At 31.3% G+C, this 14,965-nt stretch overlaps 3 protein-coding genes and 1 long non-coding RNA gene across 6 annotated transcripts; 3 read left to right on the top strand and 1 right to left on the bottom strand.

The window, feature by feature from the left end:
* Positions 1–183: 183 nt before the first annotated feature.
* LOC100747295 lies at positions 184–4,162 on the top strand. Its single transcript, XM_033322337.1, has 11 exons — positions 184–357; positions 424–562; positions 622–775; positions 844–982; positions 1,581–1,865; positions 2,544–2,666; positions 3,005–3,199; positions 3,325–3,450; positions 3,559–3,660; positions 3,740–3,861; positions 3,958–4,162. Exons 1-11 carry the CDS (start codon positions 184–186, stop codon positions 4,160–4,162), a joined length of 1,764 nt encoding a protein of 587 aa, XP_033178228.1.
* Positions 4,163–4,696: 534 nt separating this feature from the next.
* Positions 4,697–8,128, top strand: LOC105681127. The gene is made up of 10 exons (XM_033322275.1): positions 4,697–4,905; positions 4,985–5,088; positions 5,162–5,357; positions 5,436–5,654; positions 6,211–6,381; positions 6,468–6,597; positions 6,692–6,859; positions 6,934–7,195; positions 7,260–7,571; positions 7,640–8,128. Exons 1-10 carry the CDS (start codon positions 4,777–4,779, stop codon positions 7,911–7,913), a joined length of 1,965 nt encoding a protein of 654 aa, XP_033178166.1. The 5' UTR covers positions 4,697–4,776; the 3' UTR covers positions 7,914–8,128.
* Positions 4,918–10,359, bottom strand: LOC117152003. 2 transcript variants are annotated; one of them, XR_004462208.1, is made up of 3 exons: positions 9,781–10,359; positions 5,461–5,640; positions 4,918–5,289 (listed from the first exon to the last, which is right to left on the bottom strand). It is a non-coding gene; the product is annotated as an uncharacterized LOC117152003 (long non-coding RNA). The 2 variants fall into 2 exon arrangements; XR_004462207.1 differs by having other exon boundaries at positions 4,918–5,640; positions 9,781–10,270.
* Positions 10,360–10,404: 45 nt separating this feature from the next.
* On the top strand, positions 10,405–14,120 carry LOC100742675 (ADP-ribosylation factor 1). 2 transcript variants are annotated; one of them, XM_003491697.4, is made up of 5 exons: positions 10,405–10,836; positions 11,712–11,883; positions 12,036–12,145; positions 12,309–12,434; positions 12,657–14,120. In XM_003491697.4, the coding sequence occupies exons 2-5, from the start codon at positions 11,736–11,738 to the stop codon at positions 12,819–12,821; spliced, it is 549 nt and encodes a 182-aa protein (XP_003491745.1). In that variant the 5' UTR covers positions 10,405–10,836; positions 11,712–11,735; the 3' UTR covers positions 12,822–14,120. The 2 variants fall into 2 exon arrangements, with proteins under 2 accessions (XP_003491745.1, XP_003491746.1); XM_003491698.4 differs by having other exon boundaries at positions 10,414–10,541; positions 12,657–12,946.
* The last annotated feature ends 845 nt before the right edge of the window (positions 14,121–14,965 follow it).

The following is a 14,965-nucleotide window of genomic DNA, read 5'->3' as shown; positions in this document are numbered from 1 at the left end:
TTTTCATCATAATCGTTACTGTGTTCTAATTATTTATTCCTTAACCACCATGTATATATTTGTTCAAATTTTATTTAACACTCACAAAAAAGATTTAAATAACTAAGCATGCAATGTATTCATTTGCGATTTCATTTGTTAATCGTAATTAAAGATTGATTCTTTTCAAATCTTTTTCATAAAATGAGTCTTACCCAGATAGAAGATAATGATAGCAAAACATATACTCAATCTGACCAAAGAAGACTTGAAAGTATGGTACAATACAGAAATGATAATTGGAAAATGTCATATGGTTTTATTAATACTACTCAAAAAAACGTAGTTTTGCAACAAAAATCGACCTATCTACTCTGTGTCAGTATCTTCATATTTTTGACTGACAGAGAAACCAAAATAGTCAAATATCCGTGATTTTTACAGACCTACAAAAATAGGTTACAAAATGCTTGCCCAGCTGACATTAAACTGCTGAAATGTAACGTTCAGGAAGACTCAAAATCAAAATATGACGAGTTGAAATCTAAAGATGTTGATTTTGAAGAATGTGAAACAGATTTAGGTAGGATACTTAATAAAGTTGTTATTTAACATATAAAAAATCATCAACAACTTTTTTAGACATACATGCTAGTGAGTTAGCAATAGATCCACCAAAAGTGAAGATTTGGAACGAATACAGAAAACTGTTAGAATTATCAAGACAAAGACCAAAATCAAAACTTAAGCAATCATTGATACACGTGACGTCGTTACCAAAATTTTATGTCAATAAGTATATTTATTAAATAACAGTTAAAAACGTCGAATTTCATAATCTTCGTATTAAATCTTCCGAACCAGGTCTTACTCCAAGCTACGATCAGATTTAAGCACTCGAGTGAAAAGAAGTATACTAAGATCTGATACCCAAAAGAGTATATTAGTGGCCAACACGAATTACGTGCAATTTCGTAATTTTAAATTGAGAAAGATGTATAAGGTTCGTCTCGACTAATTCCCATTTAATCCTTCGGCAGTGCAACGAAATGAAAAAGAATTTAGAATATCTTTTTTCGAAAATAATCGTCCCATTGTCCTGAAGATTTCCTATATGTCTGATATCTGATATTTTCAATTTTTTATAGGAAATAAATATTAATAATTATGTCATGTCGTGTATGAGGATGTAAAATTTTAAATATTATGTTTGATTATAGTATGAATTATAATACTATATTTGGTGAATTTTAAGGATCTCTCTTGAGTTGTACTCTTGAAGGGTTAATTTTGCTGCGATCAAACTTTATTTTTTTATATTAGAACGTTTCTTAAATGTGACACAAATACAGAAGAATTATTGTTAATAGGTTAATGATTTTTATGCATTGATACGAATATTTAAAATTTAATATAAAATTTAATACGCAGAAATAATATTCAGTGGGTAAAGCAAATTTTTTTTTAAATCCACCCAAAAGATATGTTTGCATGCATATGAACTTTACGCCAAATAACTTTCTTTCTTAAACGTTTTTTTTCGACTGAAACTAAAGCGAGAGTGAGAAATACATTTTGTAACCGACTTTATTATATGGCAGAAAATAATTATACTGCAAAATGTCAGCAATATCCCAGCAAGATTTCAAATAGAAGGGAGACCGTATCGTTCCAAGTTCCGCGTTATAGTGCAGCCTGTGGTAGAGAACAGAGGCATCGTTCCGCCGGGAATGCAGCTGCGATTGATCATTCTGTTTCGTTGCGACGATATTGATACACCAGAAGAAGTATTGGTGTTAAACGTTCAACATGGAAGTTCCGTGATTATCCGGTTGCACGGATACAAAGACCCTCCTATTTTGTTGGGTATAAAAATTACTACAAAATAATGATAGAATAGATATGAAGAATATAGTTTAAGGAAATGCTACAATAAGAAGGTAACTTCACTTTATAATTGAATAGACAGTAATTTGTGTAGACCAAAACTCGAAATCAAATTACTCTTTCGAATGTGCTATAGATTCATGATCAACTAATACCTGTAGCAATATACTGTTGCACTTTTGGACATGATATTATATTTCATACTGCCCCTTATTGTTACAAACCCTTCAATTTAAACCTTATATCAATAGCCGAGATGCATAACGTTGTTCAACACAGAATTATAAACTCACGTCGTATAATAAACTGATTTTATCACGGATCTGAAATCTTAACCTTATAATTTTTTTTTTTTTTTTGTCATTTAATTTGTACTTTACAATTTGTCCAGCTGGACATTTGGTAAATTTTTCTAACTTGATTGTTAAATAACATGTGGATGGCTATCCCCAGCGGGATATCATCTTCGAGATTTTGTTGACTTGAGAACGAAAAGAAAGATATGGGATAGATATTTCGCCTTTAAAAGGTTCAAACTCAGAAAATGTATTCAGGTGGGCACCCGGATATGGACATAAGGGTTAACCTGATTTGCTTAGATGTAGAAGAATAATAAATAAATAAAGTATAAATGCAAGGTAAAATGGACTGAAGAGATATAAATTGCTCTTTTGAAGTATTTTCTCTATGTAGGAACTTGCCTGACGGAAGAAATATCGTTCACATATTCGGACACATACAAGGAACTGTCGAATCAAGCTTGGCATCCAGAGATAGCAATGTCATTCGATAGTTTAGAAGTACGATATTCTAATTCTTAGCAACGATAAGAATACCTGATTATAGCTGACGTCTGACTTCTTCTTGTGGATCAAGCGTCAAAGTCATTCTTTTGAGTATCATTTATTGAATCACAGATAAAGATATTTTAATTATTTTATTATTTCAATAATAACATTTGGGTAACTTGTTAGAATTATTTATCTTTCCATTCTTTTTTTTATTTATGATAGAGTGAATTGATAGAGCTTGAACGATATTACATTGACCTTGATATTAGAGACAAGAAATCTTTAGCTCAAATAACGATAAGGGAGTTGCAATGGTTTTACACGTCATCATGACTTTGATTTTTTAGTCTTTTACATTAAATAGCTCTGAAACTTTATCTACCTGGATGACGGAAGACGATAATTTTGTAAGCATGACTTTCGACTGTAAGAAAGCCTTTGTAGGAGAAGAAGCTTATGTACTTATAAAATTCAAGAATGTCGGCGGAGAGGGCCGGTTTTTCATAATGAGCGAGGCAGACTGGTTCTCTATGAACATTATAGTAAAACCACTTCCTATTTCTATCCGTTTCGTTAAAAAAAAAATTCTTCTTAAATATCTTCTTATCTAAAAAGATCTTGTTTAATATCTTTTTCTCCATTCCCATTGTATATTTTTTTATTTTAGGATATCACAGACAAAAATAGTTTAAAATTATCCTGTTTTACCGTGTGGCCTGCGTATTTTGCACTGAATACAAAAGAAGAACTAGATTTTCGTATGTACTTCTCACCAGAGTGCTATGGAATTCATGTAAATGGAAAATAATTCATTACCCTATTCATATAAAAATATATTTAATTAATTAATTTTCCTCGACTTGCTTATCCACTTCTGACCTTTTATTATCATTTTTGTCAGGTGGAAAAATTATACATATTATGCGATAATTGTACCTTGCTGGAAACAGAGATAATCGGCGATGGATTAATATATGAGTCGAATTTCATCCAGCTTAGTAAAGTATTTATACTATAAACTCGGTGCAAAATAGGATTAATTCAAATATGAAAGGTGACAATTAAAATAAGTAAAATTGCAGCATTTAATGAAATTAACACCATTGGAAAGAAATATTGATAATCGAGCGAATTACTACATAAACCTGAGCACCAATACCCCTGACGGTATCGGGCAATGCATCATTGCTGTAAGCAATATTAGGTATATCATATATTTGTTACCATAAATTTAATAATAAAACAATTTTAGTTTGGTAACTGTTAATTGAATAAATACACTATGATTATTTTTAAATAGTGAGATCAGCATGCATTTTTCTTGGATGAAACGAAACGTGCAAACTGACATGCACAGAATACATACAAAGAATTATTTTCCCTTAGAACTGCTTCACATTAATCCAGACCAAGGAGTTTTCGCTCCAACTTCCGTGCACTATTTTACTGTAACGGCTGAGTATAAAGATTTACAGCCAAATTATTATTTTGCCGTTCTACAGTGAGTTTACGGCTAAAAAAGTATCGTTACGAACAATAATATTAATTTTGAGTTGTTACTGTGAAAATTAATGCATTTCACATTCATCGAATTCTATTAGATTATACGTAGAAGATATACCAGTTGATGCAATACCAAAAAATACGGATCTACAAACCAAAGAATGCACCACAAAACGACGAAAATGTCCAGCTGTAAAATCATTTTATTCTCTTTACTAACTTGTCAATTAGAATAGAAACATTTTTTTAAAAGAATACTCATTGTCAGTCTGTAGACATTTGGATCGCCGATGTCGAAGTCTGGTTGCAATACATGATGGATGAGGAGGATAAAACGTGCGTCGATTTTAATGTTGAATTTACATTTAGAGATTTGAAGCTCTCATGTGTCTATTAGCCTCGTATTATCATTTATTATATTGCAAGCAATTTGTTTACATTAATTATTAATTCCTACTTCTCCCATGGGAGTGAGGAAGTCTATAATCACCATTCTTCCATTATTTATTTGAACATAAACAAAGGAATATTATTTACAATTAAGAAAATCCAGTATCTATTTAAAATTGCATTTTAATTGATCAGTGATCGAACAACAGAAGAAATATTGAAACATATGTTGGATGTGCCATCAGATATCAAATATCCTCGATCGGATTACGAAGAAGAAGAAGAAGACAAAGAAGAAATAATAGGGGAAATATTAGAAGAAGAATTTGAAGAAGGAACATCAACGTGTCAGTTAGTAAGGCTTTCGTTAATTTTTCATTTCTGTTGTCATCTTTATTGTGTTTACAAAATTATAGAAATTTACTACATTGTAGGGAGCAGATGAGTTATTTTATCACCACGATTTAGTAAACCTAAACCAATTCGACCTACTGTGGCAAGAGCATATAATAAGCATGGGTATCATTAGACCCGCAAGGCTTGTAATTTTAAGATAATTTATGTTACTCAAAAAGCTTTATATTTCTTATTAAGATTATTACGCGTGACAGGACTCTATACATCGGCGTCGAGGAAACTTACATTTTTATATTAAAGAATCTCGCTGATGACTCATTGAATTATTCGTGGGGTGAAGTTAGTGGTTTAGATTCGTCAAAGATGAAACTTTGCGTGTGTCCTGAAAAAGGAGAAGTATTAGCTAGAGGCACTAAAAAAATTGAAATAACTATCACACCACTTTCAGAGGTTAAATATTTGTTTAATTTTTCAAAAATTTGATTTTGGGAAAATATTTGGTTTACTATTTATTTTTATAATTTCTAGGGGATCGTGCAATCGTTATTTATACCATGTTTTGTGGGAGATTCGCGGAAGATGATAATGCTGGGCATCGAATGTTTCATCGAATCACTTTATGTCATATTTTATTTTCCATTAAACGACGATACGCCATTGTTAATGAATAATTTTGTTAAAGTAAAGTGGCGGGCAGATAGTCTCAAACTTGCTTTGGATATGGCGGGAAAATCTAGACAGCACATGGTACATTTAATTAATAATTTTGAAGATCACAAATAAACATTTTTTTTAATTTATTAAGACTTTGTGCTCGGCTATCCTTTCTGAGAAGATATCGCAAATCTGGCAAACAACTTGGATGTCCACTCTAAGGAGACAAAGAGATAGATCACTGGTGATTATATAGTATAAAATTACACAAGCTCTAAATTTTTTAAAAATATGTTTCCTTGAAGTTTCACAGTACGAAAAAACAAAGAAATGAAAAATATGCTCAGACATGCCGAATACAAAGGTTTATTTTTTTAAACCTTAAGTTATTTAATCTAAAATTTCATACTTTTAAATTTTCATTTTTAATTTTTCAATCAAACGCTTAGAATTTTTTAGATAAAAATTTCAAATTTTTAATTTTCTGCAAATTAGAAAAGCGATCCGTTATTATTGTATCCTATCCATAAAAGAACGAAAATTGTATAAATTATTTTCTGGTAATAATGATGTAAAATATTATACTAATATTTTGGAATTTTAGCGCGTAATTCAAATGGACTGTCAATCTTAATGTACAACTTCGCAGAAATTATTAGACAAGTACAAAAAGCGAGAGGAACGAGAATTAATGAACACGAATCTGGATCAAGGAGAGGTTCTTAAAGATGCTTCAGCAGGTCCTTCTATGCAAGAAGTGGCAGTTGACGAATCAGGCGAACAGCCCTTCCTAAGTACTCGTACTTCAGAAATCATTCAGGTAGTGAGAAGTTTTTGCATTTTTATCAAACCATAAATATTACTATCGTAATTGTATAATATATATGTTTGACTTAATGTCTATAGATGAGCAACATAACAGAAAATGACAATTATTTGGTTTCCTCTGGAAGCATTGTACCATTCCACGAAAAATTCTTACCACTGGTTACACAGCCTGTTGTAATAGAATTTCCAGATTTATCGTTAAGAACAGGTATCTTGATTAAAATTTTGAAAGGAAATATACTCCTCTAAATGAAAAAATAAATATTTATATTTACAAAGAAACGAATAATTCGAACCTTCAGTGCAGAAGAAAACTTTTATAATAAAAAACGAGACTTCGATTCCAACTAATTATTGGCTTCGTATAAAGAACTTTTATCCCATCATGTGTTCGTGTAAATGGAAGTCGCAAGAAGATCGGATCAGGTTCATTTATAAACGAGTTTTTAGTCGGCGGAAGGAATTAATAGGTAGGATATTGTTTACTCGTAAAATTATGAAATTCTAAATATATTATTTTTGGAATAATCTCTTCTATTTACAGAAGACACATTGTGCAAAGTAAAACAACCTGGATCAGGTATGGTAGTCTATGTTGATCCCTTAAATTCAGATATTGGTCCTTTCAAAGCCATGCCTGTGGACATTTATGTTTTTGCTGATACATGGGGTTATTATGTGGATGAATTAGAAATAAATATTGCTGGTTTACCACAGTATACTATAGGGATATGTGTACAAGTTGTTGGATCACCAATATCATTGTCAATTTCTGATAGAAATGAATCTAATATACCTATTATTAGGTATATCCAACATTTTTCTATTTTAAAAAATTCAAATTCAGTATTTTAGAAAATATATTTGTAGATATGGAATGGTAGCTGTAGGTAGTCGCCTACATGGGAGAAAAATATCATTGACAAATACAAGCGCGGTACCTATAATTATTGACTGGCATACATTTGTAGTCAAGCCAGTTCTAGAATCAATGCCTTTTAACGTAGCATTTAGCTTTCATACACCATTTACTGACGAATTGGCATCAAAATTGAGAAATAATAAGCAGAAGACTAATAGTGAAATACACCTAGAAAAACACTATCCATACTCAAAAGTCTTACATACATGTGATTCTAGTGAATTCAGCAACACTAGTGATATTACAACATCTAGTTACATGTAAATATTCTCAATAGCAATGTAATAGTCATCAAAAATATACAAGTACATTTTCTGAATTATCTTAGGGAATCCTCACACATGATCTCATCCTGGATGTGTAATGATGAAATTTCCAAACAGTATACCACCAGTAGCTCCAATAAATGTTCAAAAAGTGAAAATAAATATACAAAAGATGAGATATGCTTCGATGCAAATAATATAGTAGAGAAGAAAGACATTGAAATACAAATTTCGATACTTCCTTACTATGGTTTAATTGATACAAGAATGTGCACGGTAAAAAAACATTTAAATCTTATTGAAATATTAAGAAAAACATATTGTACATATCAATAATAAAGAAAACATTTTGGTATCTTACAAGGTTACCCCTAGAGAAATGTTCATCCTACCCAAAAGTAATACCTCCCTAATTATTGATATACAACTTGAAAGATACAAAACTATGATGGAAACAAATGAAAGTATCGAAGGAGAATTTTTTTGCAAAATTCTTGGATTTCTACGAGTTGCTCCAAATGATATGTTTGTATAACTGACTTATGATACAAATCAATGTAAAATATCTACAGTGAATTATATGACACTATATAATAATAATAGGTACAGAGATAACTATTATGCTAGACAGAGTGGCAATTATTTTTCTCCTGTAGAAATTGATGTTACTGCAAATATTACTAAATCTACATTGGATTTTAATATTTCTAAATTTGATAGAACGTTTATATGTTGTGCCAGTAAAGTAATACGAAGTCGAAGGAAAAGATTAGAGTATGTAAAATTGCAAAATATAAAATTCTTATTCAAAGAATAGAATATTTCTTCACCTAATCTATTTTTCTTAGACTAACTAAAACATTATTTTTGTACAACACTAAAAACAAGCTAATAGAGATAACTTTAGAAACATATGAACCATTTTATATCAAATCCACATCAATTTATGGAGAAGCAGATCTATCTAAGTCTGGAATTATATGCATAAATCCAAATGGATATATTGAAGTAATTTATCTTTTCCTTTGGCAGAAATACAAATTTTGAGTAACATTCTTTTTATAGGTAAAAATTGCATGTATTGTAGAAGAGAAATTAATTCAAACTATAATGAATACAAGTTCAGATCAAGATTTCCATGATCCAAAAATCACAATAAGGGAACCATTACACATTATACATTCTGATAAACGATATCAAGTATTAATCATTTTTCTTTTTTGTTCTACTTGAATGAACATAATAAATCCTTAAATTTATGTGATTTTAGAACTTGGAATTAATTTTGCAAATATGGTTACCAGTGTTAAAATTATCATCATACACATTAGATTTTGGTCTTGTTTACATAGGTGATGCAAAGAAACTATCATTAACTATCAGAAATTTATCAAGTATAGCCATAATTGTTATCTTCTTTAGTATTTACATACATTAGCATTATTTTAACATTATACATTAACTAAGTCTTATTGATTGATTTTCATTAGTATGCAGTGTAAATTATAGAATAAATAAAAAGTCCAAAACCAAAGAATTTATGATTGATAAAAGGCATGGAACATTGTCAAGTCAATATAACTACCAAGGCTGTTATTTCACAATCACGGTTGCTTTCCAACCAAAGTAATATAATTTAATCATAAATATTCTATCACTAACCATACTGGTCACTGTACAATAATTACGATATTTACAGAAAACCAGGGAAACTATTCGAAACATTAGAAATACTAACAGATATCCCATACAATACAGAAGAATGCCAACTTTACGGAGAAGGAACATTAGATGAAAAATATCATACTCCCGGTGTATAAAAGAATAAACAATTACAAATCTACTTAAAAATTATGATTCATTAACAAAATAAAAAACAGTTTACGAAAGAGAGTTAAAGTAAAACAGAGCGTTATTAGTAGTTACGTTAATAGTATTCTAATAAATGATAAATGCGTAAAAGAGAAGATAAACATTCATATCGATAACATAATTCCGATTATTACATAAATTGGAATATATAAACTGAAAACATACTAGCACTCAAAAATTGATATTCTTGCACATAACCTACTATTTATTACTTCTGATCATTTACTTTTCATATTCACATGACACCATGATTTAATTAGCACAAAATAAATTAAATTCTTTCATAGAGAAATAAATATATATAATGTACATACGTAATAGGTTATACTACCGTATAACTTCGCATTACATGATCTTGGATCATTGATAAGACATAATTACATTATTAGAATTGGTAATTAAGAAGAGAAAAAGGGGATTTTCGCTCTCATGAGTGTGGACCTTTCCATCAACAGTGTTAGAGCACGTCCACGTCGTCCAAAGTCGTATACACAGGTAGCAATTCCCACAGTGGAGATAAGGCTCTTAACATCATAATGTGTGCTTCATAAATCAGCCACTAGTCATAGAGCGCTACGATCTAGAAGTTATAGAAAACAGTGTGTATATATATATATATTTATACACCCGCTGATATACATATATGGTATACTTAGCATAGTTACTATACACTCGCGTGTCTACATTATATTACACATAAGCAATTCAAACTCTTGACTGTGTTTTACTGTCTAGCGGACAAATCGAGAAACATTTGGCTTTCACTAATAGCATTGCCCCCACCACGATAGTTGCCAGACTTGTACATACGACCGTGAGCACGCTTATTCACCTATACACACTTTCGGAATTTTTGATGACTTTACCGGTGTTCTCTTACTGTATCGCCACCTAGCGTACTGTAGGTATATCATCGAAGATTTTTCCTCGGTCACGTGACCGGCTTAGCCAATCGGAGAATTTTGTGGGCCCTATACGTGGCATAAGGTATGAATCCTTTCCACGTCCGCCATTTTGACATACGGTACTTTTCGAGAGTGTTGGTTTTATGTTTTATCGTTTCCCGTGAATATAATCTTTTTTACTGAAAACGTAAGTAACGCAAGTGGCTTATACCAAGCAACGTGACATTACGGGCGAGTCTCAATAATTAGACGACGTTTCTATATAATGGAACTTTGAGCGGGGAACCTTTCGACGATTTGCGCTGGGGAGTAGGTCGAAGGTGACAGACAACCGGGTGTACGCAGTGGCTTCGCAAACCGCACAATATCTTCCGCCTTTGTCGCAATACCACGGTATTGGCGTTTTAGGTAGCCTGTTGACGATTTTAAAAAAGTGAATAAGATCACCAGTGTGAAACGCTCTAAGAGTGATCCTTAACACGGTATGCTACTCCGATAATCATAGCGATGTATTAAAATGAGAATCAATAAGCGGGCAGCGTGAGCATCTCGTGCGTGCTTCTACACATAATATTTTTTTTCTTTTTCTTTATTTCAGTTCAATTTAATTAAAGTCTATAATTTAACGTTGTTCGAAATATTCGTTGATTACTGTTAAGCGTGTTAGCCTGTAAATGTGCAGGTTAGCTTTTCGGCCTTTGTGTCAGCGTATTGGAGCACTTTACGCATGTTTCTACTCTTATCACCGCCGTCTACGTACATAATTTTTCATATTATTTTTCAGCCACGAAACGTGTCTTTTGTGTACTCGCGTACACGCGTTTCGAATTTTTTCATTATTTCGATCGATTTCGTTTTGTGAAAGTTATTTATTTCGAAACAATTTTAAGCCCGATATATATTATTGCACGTTGATCGTATGTACATTGTGTTCTTGCATATGTCGGGCATATATCTTTTCCGACTAATTTTAAAAATCAATTTCGTGATAATTATGTTTTGATAATGTCCTACTTTCATTATTACATGTTGTGGAAAATGATGCTCTTACCCATGTTAATCATTTTTTGATTAAGCATTCATATGTTTATGCACATCTTTGAATAAGATATAGATACATTTTGTATATACATATGTAAATATTGTTTAGTGTTATGAAAGAATGAAGAATAAAGAATTCATTGTGATATAATAAAATTAGATTGTTTATGTGATTTGCTTTATGTAATATGTATCAAATAAAACTTCAGTTTATTTAATCTAGTTTTTTCTCTAGTTTCTCGATCTACGATTTTTTAAAATTTTATTTTGTGTATATGATAAAATGGGACATTAATCTAGTGTTTTATTATTCTAGGTATTTACATAATCAGCATTAATCATGGGGAATATGTTTGCAACATTATTTAAAGGCCTTTTTGGCAAAAAAGAAATGAGGATTTTAATGGTAGGCCTCGATGCAGCGGGTAAAACCACGATATTATACAAATTAAAGTTAGGGGAAATTGTTACTACAATTCCCACTATAGGTAAATATGGTTCTGTTTTTATTTGTCTTTTATTTAAATATCGATATATATATATATATATATATATATATATATATAAATGTCAATACATACAGGAAATGATATTATGTATCAAGTGATATAGTTTACTAAATAAATATCGTAAATTTTAGGCTTCAATGTAGAAACAGTTGAATACAAGAATATAAGTTTTACTGTATGGGACGTTGGTGGTCAGGACAAAATCAGACCTCTCTGGCGACATTACTTTCAAAATACACAAGTATGCAATTTATTAATTAAATTCTCATCTTGAAAACGATTAAATTGTATCTCTATGAGTAAAAAATTATTATCTATACAGACATAATAGTTTATTTTACATTTTACTTAAAATATGCTTTACCTCTAATAAAATTATTTTCATAGATTAAATTTATTTTCAGGGGTTAATATTCGTCGTTGACAGTAATGATAGGGAACGTATCGGTGAAGCGCGTGAAGAATTGATGAGAATGTTGGCAGAAGATGAACTTAGAGATGCGGTACTTCTTATATTTGCTAACAAACAAGTGAGTATAGTTCCTGAATTACTAGTATGCTCAGAGTTGTATCTCTTTCATTGTGTTATATGAGAGCATAGAGTATTTTGATAGCATATAACGTTTGTTATGTAAACATTATATATTACTCATGTCAAATGCATAGACTTTATCAATGGAATTAAAAAAGAATAAATAAAACGAATAATTTATGTATTTTAGGTTGTACTTATAAACTAATTAATATTTTAGGATCTCCCAAATGCAATGAATGCAGCAGAGATTACCGACAAGTTGGGACTCCACTCTCTCCGTAATCGCAATTGGTACATTCAAGCAACGTGCGCCACAAGTGGAGACGGACTTTACGAGGGCCTCGATTGGCTCTCTAATCAGCTCAAAAATGCCAATCGCTAATTGGAACATTATTCTGTCAACATTCAGTTGCTATATTAACATCATAAAATCAGCTGCACACCTATCCCCCCCATGAAAGAATAATAATATAAACAGAGGTAACACTAAGTGCAAACCGCGAGATCTTCTTGATCTCGAAGTGGAGGGTGGAGATTGTCGAAAGTTGTCATTGTGCCAGGAAGTTTTTTGGGGGGAGGGGAGTGGGGAAATCGGCCGGAAGCACACATTCTAACGGCCACACAAGACTATTGCCTTGTGCAACTTATTATTATAATTATTATTATATTAGCATTATAGTTACACTTTTTACACAGAGATACCACAAGAAAAGTGGAAAACTTGGAAGTAATTGTATTAAAGTACCTAACTCTGAAACATACAATACACTTTGATTAATTAATAATTTGAATATCTTTGGAAAAAAAACTTAAGAACAAAAAAGTGAAGTACCCACGGTGTTGTCAGTTTGAATGCGTTGGACATACTGATTATCATAATGTAGCTGCATATTGTACATTACATTATATAAATACGATGATAAAAATGTGATCAATAGATGAGAGAATGTTGCTCTGTCCACTACATTACAAATGTCACATCGGCCCATCAGTTGACATGAAAAAATGCAGTGAGTGGTAACTGACGGTGCAATGACTTACTGTTTCTAGTTACAAAAGTTTGTTTCTATTTTTTTAAGTTTTCAGTGGTATACGTCGACAAAAGAAAAGTAAAAAAAACAATACAAAACTATGCAGAATGGTTGTCTTACTGCATGTGACTATCAGCAGGTGTTGTAATTGCACCCTCCTTCACCTGCTCGCGATTAAAACTAACAGTCAGTCAACCATGTATATCTCAGTGTAAAAGAGATATCATTTATTTATTGCACCTTGATAAGGTAAATTAGAATATTGTCAACATTCCGAAATTATGCATCGATCGTGGCGGGAAATGCAGATATAAAAAATTCGAATGGGAAAAAATATGAGATGAAAAAATGTGGAGTAAAGTAAAAAAAAGGTAAAAAAAAATGATTAGGAAAGAACCTCTCGCAGCAAAGAGAGATAGGCCTCGCAATTTCTAAGCCAGCAGTGCAAACTGGCATGGCAGTCTGCCAGATGAAGCCATTTTCGCAAAGTCCTTCAATCTCCTAATGTTTTCCTGTCCTTAAAAATATATTGTTTTTACAAAATAATCTTCCCCTAATTGATCAAATCGCCTTTCCGTCATATGCGAAGATTCGTATAATTATATATGAATGTTTAAACAATTTGTGAAATATACTGTAATTGTGCTTTATGTAGTCTATATGTTATTTGCCGTTAAAATAGTTTGTTTTTGTTCTGGCTGGTTTATCAAATAGAATTGATAGAAAGTCCTACTTTTCGGGGTGCATGCATATTGTGCAAGGAATGACAAGGATAAAGGAATTTCCGCACATATGTGGACGCTGATGACATAGAAACTATTATTATTATTTACATTGGACGAAAACAAACACATCTCTATCCTCGTCGCTTCATGCTCAGCCTTGCATGCATCCCCTTTATTCAGATGATGGTACTTCAGTTAGACAAGCACGATTACTTTTCCCTTTTAATTACTAAAGACTGCACACCGCCTATACCGCATGTTTCATTTAGCAACTTAAGTTCTCTTCCTTCTTCTTTTCTTTTTCTTGATCGACTAATTATACATTAATTATGGATAAATTACAAGTTTCCTAGACTTTTATTTTAATTTTTTTTCAAAAAAAAAATTATATTTTTTTAGTATATAGTAGTATACTTACGTATGGCAAATTTTTTCGACCTTTAATAACGTGTGTATATTTAACGACTAAAGATAAAAGGAATTTTAATGAGGATAGGTCCATGCCTGATAACGAGTATCAGCTCCAACTCTGTCAGAACAAAAATAAAGGACGTAATATTTAAAATGTATCATACCGATTTTTTACCGATACAGACGATCGACTCATTATGCAATAAGATATGCTTTCATCATAAATCATTGTTTTTTTCAGTACGTTCATTCATCTTCATTAATACAGAAATAATGTAATTGAAAAAAAACACAAACAACCGTAGAAGAAATTATACACTAGACCGCTGCGTATTTTGTGTTTAATTCATTAATTATGA

The sequence above is a fragment of the Bombus impatiens genome, unplaced genomic scaffold (genome assembly GCF_000188095.3).
Source record: "Bombus impatiens unplaced genomic scaffold, BIMP_2.2 scf_0582, whole genome shotgun sequence".
Lineage (NCBI taxonomy): Eukaryota > Metazoa > Arthropoda > Insecta > Hymenoptera > Apidae > Bombus > Bombus impatiens.
Note: the sequence above shows the minus strand (reverse complement) of the source record. Positions and strands in the feature narration are given on the sequence as shown.

What these genes read in the sequence shown, in the direction of transcription:
- LOC105681127 (XM_033322275.1), top strand. Translation starts at nt 4,777, where the DNA reads ATGTTGGATGTGCCATCAGATATCAAATATCCTCGATCGGATTACGAA. An exon ending in GGTATCATTAGACCCGCAAG is followed by an intron (nt 5,089 to 5,161) that starts GCTTGTAATTTT and finishes TACGCGTGACAG; the next exon opens with GACTCTATACATCGGCGTCG. An exon ending in AGATTTATCGTTAAGAACAG is followed by an intron (nt 6,598 to 6,691) that starts GTATCTTGATTA and finishes TCGAACCTTCAG; the next exon opens with TGCAGAAGAAAACTTTTATA.
- LOC100747295 (XM_033322337.1), top strand. Translation starts at nt 184, where the DNA reads ATGAGTCTTACCCAGATAGAAGATAATGATAGCAAAACATATACTCAA. An exon ending in ATTTCATCCAGCTTAGTAAA is followed by an intron (nt 3,661 to 3,739) that starts GTATTTATACTA and finishes GTAAAATTGCAG; the next exon opens with CATTTAATGAAATTAACACC. An exon ending in ATTGCTGTAAGCAATATTAG is followed by an intron (nt 3,862 to 3,957) that starts GTATATCATATA and finishes ATTTTTAAATAG; the next exon opens with TGAGATCAGCATGCATTTTT.
- LOC100742675 (XM_003491697.4), top strand. Translation starts at nt 11,736, where the DNA reads ATGGGGAATATGTTTGCAACATTATTTAAAGGCCTTTTTGGCAAAAAA. An exon ending in TACTACAATTCCCACTATAG is followed by an intron (nt 11,884 to 12,035) that starts GTAAATATGGTT and finishes CGTAAATTTTAG; the next exon opens with GCTTCAATGTAGAAACAGTT. An exon ending in TTATATTTGCTAACAAACAA is followed by an intron (nt 12,435 to 12,656) that starts GTGAGTATAGTT and finishes TTAATATTTTAG; the next exon opens with GATCTCCCAAATGCAATGAA.